Raw genomic sequence first — 10,838 nt, 5'->3', positions numbered from 1 at the left:
ACTCCTCTCACGTACGGCAGTATTACCACTCCTCTGTGTTCTTGTTTGTTTTTTCTTTGCTCCCTGTGTTTTGCTGTATTTGTTTTTGACCTATGCTGCACCTTAAGCTATCGGCCACAGTGGATACTGGCATCTTTTCAGTGCATGTCGTATATGGAAACATAGGAGGAAAAACACATTGTTGCAACTTGTAGGGTTGTAATTCATATCCCACAAACAATAAACAACATGGTGACTATCAAGGACTTTCTCAACTTTCTGTGTTTAGTCAGAGTTGCACGACCAGAAAGTAATATATGCAATAGTAGAAAGGCATAAATTCAAAATAAATAATGTGAAAAATAAAGTCTATGTTTTCATTTCTTTAATTTCTGTATTATTATTTTCTTTTCTTTCTTTGATCATTTAAATCAAATGTTTATATTTATATATGATTATAGTATTTCAATATTATTTCAAAACTAGAAGACGTGCTGGCTGACATATACTTGGTTCATTGCAAAACAATCTTTCAATATCGTTTCAACTTGTGCCTGGTCCTTTTCACAAAGGTACTGCTTTATTACATTTTTCATCTCTCTTCTGGTCCTCCCTCCCAACAAGGTATCACTGTCAGATCGGAGGACACATCAAAGCCCTGTTTCTGGACACGTTCCAATTCTGATTTGCAGAAATGTGGCCGCATCTTTAAGTAAAGGGCAGTGAAGCTGGTTTCAGTAGTGGTTGGTGTTTGCTATTTAGTTGGGGGTTACACTTAACACAATAACAAGGCTCTTTTTGCTGCCTTACAAAACATAATAGTCAAAGCTGAATGGGGGTTAAAGTGCTCTCAGTACACACACGCACGCACATGCACGCACACACACGCACACGCACACACACACACACACACACACACACACACACACACACACACACACACACACAACTCAATGCAAAAGCAACCTTTGATCAGTCAGACAACATTTTTGGAAGAACCGTGTTTACCTTCTACCAGAGCTGCAAAGAATGCAGAACATTTCACAGTTGATGCAGGACAACTGAAAGTGTCAGACACTTTTCAGGGTAGTGGAGAAGTGGACAAAAGGTAAAACCTGATTTCCTTCAACTGTCGGGATGTTAGCATTAAGTCAACTTTTTGTGCTGACTTTAGGCGTGCAGCACATTTTGTGCTGTTTTTAGTAGCACTTGATGATATGCATGACAACACTGACAACACTGACAATACTGACGTTGACATACGTGAAAACACGACTGGACATGACCAAAATACTTAGCATGTAAAATGTATCATGCTGACTTCAAATTCTACAATTCTTAAGAAATTATACTTATGGTAAAATAAAGGTGTTTTTTCTATAATTATTCAGTAACTCTATAATAGAAAGTCATTTTTTTCCCCCCAAGTCTTCCCAGACAATGTTTCAGGTGGAGGCATTTCCTTGGAGTTTCCTGTCACATGGTCTTTATGACTTCCTGTTTGCTGAGCAGAACTTCTAGGAGACGTAGCTTGGCTTTGACCTGCTTGTATTCCTGATATTCCTCCTTCATCGGGGAACGATCCTCTTTCTGACAAATTCTGTTGGTAAAAACAAAGAGATATTGGGATCTTTTTTTTTCTTAAATTAACTGTCTGTGTGGTCATTTTGTAGAATATTCCTGCGATCTGCATCTCACCGTCCCGTCTGGCGGTAAAACTCATCCTCAAATTCTCGGAGGACTTTCCGCCTCATCTTTTTCTCCTGTCTGGTTTCGCGCAGACACTGCATCAGCTGAGACCTGGCCAGAATTGAACACAGAGCAAAAGTTGTTGTTTTAGGAAGTCATAAAAATTGCTACCAGTATCAAACTGCAGAAGAGCTTATAGCCAGCGGTGTGGCACTTAACTGTAGCTTCTATAGAAAATGACTGGAAACCCCTGTTCTTTGTTCTACCTTTTACTGAACGGCTTTGCATCATTTAAAGAAAATTGTGTTCATGTTTTTTCCTATTAACAACAAAAACTTCCTAACTTCTTTAATTTTAATTTAAAATAACCAAAACAAATGTATAACAGCTTGGGAGTAGTTCCCTTTTTTGGCCTCCAAAGCTGCATCGGAACAATATCAGAAAAAACATATCAGAACTGGAGATGGACTTTTGCAACCAGACTAGACTTTGTTGACTCTGATGAATTTCACTCTGGCTGCAGTGCTGAAACCCTGCAGCCTACGTTTATAAAATAAAGGAGTCACATAATGACTGTTAATTACTGCAGTGCTTTGGAGATGTGTGTATTGACGGTGGCCGGAGTCATGAGCCAGCGTTTCTACCGACCTGGAGGCTTCATGCAGGTTGGCCGTGGTGACGGCCGTCTGCTGCTCGACGCATTTCACCTCGTCCATCGGAGACACAAAGGCGGGGTCGCTGTCGCGGTCGCTGTCCTCCTCGTTGGCAGCCGGTCGGGCCGATCTCTGAGGCGGCGGGACAGGAAGTTCCTCCACCGTCATGGAGCTGACGGAGTCTTCGTCGGAACCATCCTCTTCCTCCTGAACGTGTCCAAGCAGAAACATCAGACTGGAGCCCCGGATGATGGAGACCCTTTCCCGTCAGGAGGGTCTCTAAAATGACGCAGCTGATGCGTCACAAACGTGCTCTGAGGCAGCAGTTTCTCAAGTGGTGGATTGCAACCCAAAAGTGGGTCCTGTAGCTGTTTTGATTGGGTTGTGTCCTCGTGGGGAGTTTCACTTTAAAAAAAAAAAAAAAAAAGATTTTAAATTATATACACTACCGTTTTAGGTCACTGACTGATTTCAGCATTGAACTCCATTATAAGCAGCCTCATGAAATAATCCCCTGGAATGCTTCAAGAACATTACATGTGCAGGAACATCAGTCAGGATGTGCAGAACACGCCCTGCGATGAACTGGCCACTTGTCCAGGGTGTCACCCTGCCTTCTCCCTAAGACTGCTGGGAGAGGCTCCAGCAGACCCCCGTGACCCTGGATAGGAATAAGCGGGCATAGAAGATGAATGAATGAATGAATGAATGATGTGCTGAACACATTATGGGATGGCTTTGACAGTTGTTGCCTTGAATGTCTCATTCAATGTGATTTTAGAGACTGAAAATCAAGTGTGCAATATATCATTACATAAGTTGAATGCTTTAAAATTGCTATAAATAAATAAATAAATAAATTAAAAAAAAGAACATTTCTAAAACAAGGCTTTGTATTATAATCACACTTAGTTGTGTTGTGCTAAACCATAAAACAGAAACCAAGCATCATGGGTCATGGCTCTTTAAAACAACCAACTTTTAGTGTGTTCACACAGAATTTTGCACACTTGGAATTCTCTCAATCACTTTTAGTTAGACATTGGAAATAGTTTTCAATCAACACTGAAATGTTCTTATACTTGTTAAGCACGTCTTGACTGATTTTAGTGCACTCATAAGGATTGCAGAGCATTCAAGATTCAAGATTTCATAAAACTGGCTATAATGGAGTTCAATGGAGAAATGAGAGTCAGTGACCTAAAACGTTTGAACGGCAGTGTATATTTATAGAGAAAATATTAGGCATTTACTTTGCAGGACACACGACTGAATTCAATACATTCAATAATTTATATACTAGACACTGACAGAAAACAAGTTGGCGCTTTTATTTTTGTGTAGTAAATTTGGGTTGTGACTTCCTGATAAGGAATAAAATGGGTCCTGAGACTCCACCAGTTGAGAACCAGTGCTCTGAGGTAAACAGGGCCGAGCTAAGCTAAGATAAACCATGCAATCCATGTCAGGCGTGTGTCTGTGTCTCACAATGACGCCGATGGTGGGACTCGCGCACAGGAGGCGTTTGATCATCTGATAGCGGTCGTAGAGAGGCTTGACCACCTTCTTCTCCCGTTTGGTTCCCTGACAGACAGACAGACAGACAGACAGAGAGAGAGGCAGTGAACAGGGTCAGCAGAGAGCTCCTCCTCATCACCTCACACATATCATTGGTATACACATACACCTGCTGGATGCAAAAACACATCCATGGCAGAATGTTTGAAACATGTTTTTTTTAGGAGTGCGGTGGCCATCTTGACGTGGGTCAAAGGTCAACAACGGTGCGATTGTTGGACAGTTGCTGTTGGACAAAGTAAAACTCACTGGTCGACCGTGGAGACTCTCAAAATACAGCAGACACTTCTGCAGCGTGATCTTCTCCAGCACCATCTGAGCCTGGGTCATCTCCTGCACCCCCGCCCCCCCCCCCGCCCGCCCAAACACACACACACACACACACACACACACACACACACACAGGAGGTCAGTGCTGTAGAATAAACCAGTGGAGGAGTTGAGCAGGGGCACGAGAGAGCACCTTGGTGTTGTCGGGCAGACCGAGAGTTTGTCTCTTCTCCCTCAGTCGTCGGAACAGAGACTCCACCGTCTCCTCCAGCGTGGGTTTGTGCTCTGGCACCTCCTGCTCACCGCTTGTGTAGCTGCACGACAGGTCGCCGTCCTTGGACTCGAACACCGACTGACGGAGTCGCAACTCTGCACAGGACACAAACCAGATGTTCTCCATCTCTTTGGTTGTCGGCATTCACAGCATTTCAGATGAAACGCAACTTCACCAAAGTTGTGAAGCTGAAGCTTAAACAGTGAAAAAAAAAAAGCACAATAGTCATGCCTCGCATTGAAAAAGAAATTAAAGATTTTTGCCCATTAATATAAATAAACAGAGATTTTAGATAACAGTTGAAGAGGTTCAGCTATTTTTACACTCAATGGTTGTTTGCAACGGTGAGCTTGTGTTATTCTGCTGAGCTGGGAGAAAAGTACCTTTGAGCTGTTTCCGAGCCTTGGCCAGTTCATTCATCACCTGGATCATCTCCTGGTTGGAATATTTATCGTTGTGAGACGGCTGGGAGACAAAAAAATAAATAAATCATTAAAAATCGTCTATGGCTTTTTCTCTGTCTTTGCTGCTAAAATGAGGAAACTAAGAGATTTAGGGGGGAAAGGGACATAAAAATCACAGTTATTGGTCCTTATGGAAAATAACACTAGTGTGTACAGAACCCTTGGTGTAATGAGACCTAGAGTAGGAAGTGACATCACAAGTAAAATATAACTAAAATAAATACTGTTGCAGACATGCAAATCTTCACTCATCACTAAATAAAATATATTTTTTTTACTTTTTTCCCTCCCTTTTCAGCTCTCGCTTTTTATTCTCATTTTCCATCAGAGAAATAACATCCATCAGATCTCACTAAGGGAAAGAAAACAGTATGTGACCACCCGTGGAAACGCAGACATGAACCTTTAAGTTCTGTACTTTAAAACCGGCCGGTACATCTGTATTAATCAAGTAATATTTGCACTGGAGAACTTCACAAGTGTCTGGATCCTGACAGTTCAGTGCAAATACACTTTGTTATATCCCAAGTTAGAAGAATTGATGAAACAACAATAAAAGCTAGCTGAGTTAGCTCTGGTTAGCACTACACTTGACAAAATATATTGATGCAGTGAGATTCTTTTGACAATGAACAAGCAGTCAGCTCTTTCAGGAGTACCTTGTACTTCATCTCCTCCTCAAACTGCTCCTCGAACCTGCGGACCCTCTTCTTCAGGCTCTGGATGTGTCTAGTGAGGAAGGAGACGGAGGAGCAGCTACGCTCCTCGGAGCCCGCGGCCCGGTCCCGCCCTCGACACCTGGACAGGAGCACGCGCTTGTTAGCATCAGCTCCACGGCAGCGGGGACATGACGAGAGACAAGCGGAACTCACAGCATGTACTGCTGGCTGCAGGGCGGCGAGGGGGCGGAGTCAGGGTCCGAGTTGAACCTCTGGCTCAGGCTGGAGCAGCGGGGGGAGGGCAGGGGGCTGCTTCCTCCTCCCAACAGCTGGAAGAGAGCTCCGCCTCCTCCTTCTCCAGCCTCCCCACCGGGGCTGCTACCTGACGGGTGAGGACTGGAGGACGGCATCCCGTCCCCGGGGTGGACAGGAACCAACGGCTGGTGCCTGTTCAGAACCGTCAGCAGCTCTGCAGACACAACAAGAAGGAACATTGAATGGTTTAGGACAGGGGTCACCAACACGGTAATAATGATAATAATACACATCCACCTCCACTGGCTCCAGATCAAGTCCCGCATCCACTACAAAGTCCTCCTACTCACTTATGAGTCCCTTCACGCAATCGCCCCCCCAATATGTTGCTGATCTCTTGCACCAACACACTCCGTCCCAGAACCTGCAGTCGTCTGATGCTGGTCTCCACTCCATCCCTCGGTCCAAGCTCAGAACTTTCGTGGACAGAGCCTTCAGCGTGGCTGCTCCTTCCCTCTGGAACCTCTCTCTCCCTCTGACATCCGTAACTCCCCGACTTTGGACAGTTTGAAATTACACCTCAAAACTCACCTTTTCTCACTGGCCTTTCCTCATTAATGTTTAGTTTAGGTCCCTTCCTGTTTCCTGTTTTGTTTTGTTGCTGTTTGTTTTTGTTTGTTTGTTTGTAAAGCGACCTTGGGTTCCTTGAAAGTTGCTATTGGGGCCGGTTTAACAAGATGAACTAACTAACTGTACTAACCTAAAGAAGAAAAATGCCAACAGAAAAAAATCCCTTTGATTATTCTTGCTGCGGTTCTTAAAGATTCCAAGGCTACGACGATGTGGACGACTGAGAACCTACACTGACACAGTCAACATGGAGTTGCGTCCAACTGACCTTAATGAGTCTTCTGTCCATTAATACCAATTCTGGAGGACACACACACACACACACACACACACACACACACACAGCATGAACAGCCAGGTGTGGTGTAGTTACCGGGGCTGCTGTTCTCTCCACTGGGGCCACTGTAAATCATGGCCAGGGAGCCCTTGGCTCCCAGCTCTGGTGAGCTGCAGGGACTCTTCTGCTCCTTGCTGCCCAGGCCAGCAGGGGGGCGCTCCTCTGGGGACGGGTCTGCCGAGGGCCCCCCCTCTGCCTCCAGGGCCTGGAGCTTCAACAGAGAGCTCTGCAGGCAGAAACAGAACATGCCAGACACTCTCATCCAGAGATTAGCCCGATTCCAGGAGAATGCATGCAGGTGATGCTGCTGCTGCTGCTTGCTGCTGCTGCTCTCAATGGAGTCAATGAGTCCAGACGTTAGCCAGATCCCAGGCTAAGACGCACCACGTTGAGAGTATGAATAGAAGAGGATGATGGTTCCGGACGTAGTCTCTCCCACTCTTGAGTCTCCAGGTCTCATCCAAGTGGAACAAGGCGTGATACCTGCTGCTCCAGTGGTTAGTCAGTCACGCTCCGCACGCATGCATGCATGCATGCAGGTGAACGCGGAGCTCGTCGCCTCCTGACGTCGTCTTCACTCCAGCAGTTATCCGGAGTTATCCGACCACGATGGAGGAGATTACACCATCACCGAGCGCATCCTGCTCCGGTGTCCAGCAGGCAGGAATTAGCTTGCACCGGCGATGATGGAGAGGTTGCTTGTTGTGACCCCGACCCACCCACACCTCCCTCGATCGGCCCCAACATTGGATTACTCATCCTCGGGAGGGTGTGGGGATGTGCGCGCCAGTGTGTGTATTTGGGCGAAAACGGAAAGGCGAGACAGAGACATGATGGGAGTTAGGACCCCTCTTCCCTCCCGGCGTGGTCGTGAGGTTTTCCCCGCATCAGTGCGGGATGGGCTCGGCATCCCTCACGACTCATGTCCCATTCATAAAAAAAAAAATGAAATAAAATAAAAAAGGAAGGAAAAAAACGAACGAGGAGCGGGAGAAAGGGGAGGAGTTTTACTCCGCCACGTTCATCTTTCTTCTCTTATTTCATCTTTGTGGCTGCAACCTCGAGCCTTCATTGATGAGGAGACTCTCCGGTCACGTGACGGACACGCCCCCCTCCCCGGTTTTCTTCTCTTGTGTCGCCGTCCCTTCCTTCCGATGTCGGAACTGTTTTTCAAAGTAAAAGCAAAGATTTGCTATTGAGGGAAGTTAAGGGAGGACCGCGCTGTTGATTTAATAACCTTTAATACAGATAGACTATAGTAATGACAAATGTATTGGTAACGCAAATAAACTAAGATGTTTTGTTTAAGGAATATTTCCAACCAATTACATAACATGACATAAAAACAATAAAGATTGAAAGATAAACTACATTTTTACCAAAGTAAATAATTCGAATGAATAGAATAGAATAGAATAGAATAGAATGACTGTCCCCATTGGCGAAATTAGTCAGGGATTCAAAATGCTAGCATTTAAAAAAAACAAAAAAACAACAACAATAAAATACAACATGTAAAAAGTTTTTTTTTTTTTTTTTTTTAATGAATCAAGCTTAGAACACAAAGGAGACAATCATCTAGAAACGGAGGCTGCAACTCATTGGCATTATATCTAATGTCACTCGAAAGAGAAATAACGATTTAAAAAAAAATAAACATATGATAAACCCTTAATTAATTTGGAAAAAAAAAACAACCTTATTGATGTCAAGCACATCAGCTTAGCTTTTAGGCGCTGAACAGGAAAAACAAAGGTATGGATAACCATGATCAAATTTAAGAAGATTTTGCATCAGTTTAACACTAGATGGCAATAAATAGCTATTTACAGATTTTTAAACAATTCAAGCAGCTACACTTGACTGATGCTTTTTGTTGGAGTGTCGGATTGACTTGCCTGAACTATTTGCAAAACAGAAGTGTAAATGGTATTCTCAAAATTGACCTTGTATTCAATAATGAATAGCGATTTGGATGTATTCACGGAGGCCAAACAATACATTTAACAATGTAAGTTTTAACAAAATCTCCAGTAATAATAAAAATACAGAGGACGTAACAGATAGCCAATTATCCATAACTGGGTAATGCAGAAATAAATGTAAATATAAGATACATTTTTGTTTGTTTTTTCCAGGATTTTGGAGATTACAAGGGCAATTGTTGGAAATACAATTTCTGCCTCTGATTTTAAAAGTGTATATTTAAAATCTTATTTTTATATTCTATTTTCTTGAAGCAACTACTAGTACATTCTAAGATGGGATATCCCTTCACAGGAATTAGGATGGCACACAATATTCATTTTGTGCCAGAGCATATGAAAAAAACATAGTGGGAAAATAACTGAATTAGTGCGTGTCAGGTCAATAGATGCTTTGCACAGCAACCATCCTCCTGCCCATTTTTACTGCAGTTTACACTTCATTTACATTTACATCCTGAACTTTATGGTGCTTGGTACAACATGTTCAGAAAATTTCGGCCACAGCCCCTTAGAACTAGTTAACCATAGAGTGTGACACGAACTGGTATCTCAATGTTGTATCTTCCAATGATGTAGTATGAAGTATGTAGTATGTCCTTTGCTGGTGCTGTTCATAATTCAATATTTTCTCTTGCGGAGGTTTACTGCCATCATTTTTGAAGGTCCTCTTGCCTGAAGCTGTAGACCAAAGTTCTGTGACAGCAGCAACCACAATTGTCACATGCTCTTACAATTCTACTAATAACATCTTTGACTTTTCTGTTTCCTGAGTTGGATATACAGGTATCTGCTCTTTTTTCTACTACTGTCACCACAGTGCTTGCTCGTGCTCTGCTTTAAAAGAGCATGGTTTCTGGACCAGATCAACATGTAAAGTAACTGTTATATGGCGCTATAGAAATAAAGCTAAATGGAATTATACCATGATACCTGAAGTTTCCATAGAAATACTTAATATTCTAATACTCATAATGATGAGTGGTTAGTTTTTTGTTGTTGTTTTTCATTGGGAAGACACTTCAGAAACCTGGTGCCATTTAATAAAGATCCAGAGGGAAGGATATTTTCAAGCTTGTTGACAGTCTGTCGACAGTCCCGTTGAAAGAAGGCATTCATTATCAACGTCTTGCAGAGAGCGAGCCCTTTGTGATGGATGTCCCTGAAGTGGGTTCTCACCAGCACTCTCTATTGTACTGTACATGACGTAAGGGTTACTCTTTTAACAATGAATTATCATCAGTTTCTATTCACAAGCAACATGCCACAAGTACTTCAGATGCATGAATGAGGCAAAAACAACCGTGAAGTCTTGCCTTCTTAGCAGCCTTACTGCTGCGAACAAGGTTTCCCCTGGGTGTGTGAATAAAAACTGTTTCAATAAAAGCTGAGGCTAGAGATCCACAGCTAGATGTCACTGCAGACGGAGTAAGACACAGTTGTGCATATGTTGAGAAATAATAACTGTGCCCATTTTGAAAAACATCCATGCAATATAATAAAAGATGCCTCATCGTTGCCGGCTTTTCTTCACAACAGCTGGCAGCCAATAGAGAGACTAATGCACGCTAACACACGCTCATCACACTCTGACTGTGGTCAGTGCTTCATAAGACTTAAGGCCAAGGGCTTTGTGTTGTCAAATGCACACAGATGAGAATCAAATTCGATTTGTCATTCAATCTGATATAGAATGTGATGATAACATTATTTTGTTAGTGTTTCATTTTGATTTAAAGTGTCCTCACTGAGTGTTTATGGTTGGATTGATGGAACACATCTGCTCGGGCTGACTTCAGTCACCTAATATCATACTGTGAGCTGCCATGGCCTCCAAGACGTTACTCCTTCAAAATAAAGGTGCATAAAGGTGATTTGTTGTTTATTATAGACTGTGATTTGCATCCCATCTTTGTCAGACCCCACCATGAGCACCATTTGAATGATTCAGAGATGAGGTGAGTCACAATGGCCCAACATATAACCTGGAAGCAAATTGTATTTTGACCTTAATGTCTCAGAAATGATCAAACGTGTGTCTACATTTATGATAAATGTGGCAGAA

General features: G+C 43.0%; 2 protein-coding genes across 2 annotated transcripts in view; one reads left to right on the top strand and one right to left on the bottom strand.

Moving 5' to 3' along the window:
* ppp1r3cb (protein phosphatase 1, regulatory subunit 3Cb) overlaps positions 1-10,838 on the top strand; it is an 84,030-nt gene that overhangs the window by 47,050 nt on the left and 26,142 nt on the right. The window lies entirely within an intron of this gene.
* fam13c (family with sequence similarity 13 member C) lies at positions 179-8,092 on the bottom strand. Its single transcript, XM_076035154.1, has 10 exons — positions 6,825-8,092; positions 5,780-6,035; positions 5,567-5,705; positions 4,827-4,908; positions 4,363-4,538; positions 4,149-4,232; positions 3,810-3,905; positions 2,317-2,528; positions 1,678-1,779; positions 179-1,579 (listed from the first exon to the last, which is right to left on the bottom strand). The coding sequence occupies exons 1-10, from the start codon at positions 7,048-7,050 to the stop codon at positions 1,456-1,458; spliced, it is 1,497 nt and encodes a 498-aa protein (XP_075891269.1). The 5' UTR covers positions 7,051-8,092; the 3' UTR covers positions 179-1,455.

Source organism: Nelusetta ayraudi, unplaced genomic scaffold, assembly GCF_046127955.1.
Source record: "Nelusetta ayraudi isolate G7.1 ecotype Tasmania unplaced genomic scaffold, CSIRO-AGI_Nayr_v1 ptg000042l, whole genome shotgun sequence".
Lineage (NCBI taxonomy): Eukaryota > Metazoa > Chordata > Actinopteri > Tetraodontiformes > Monacanthidae > Nelusetta > Nelusetta ayraudi.
The sequence above is the reverse complement of the archived record's forward strand: the minus strand, read 5'-3'. Positions and strand labels throughout refer to the sequence as shown.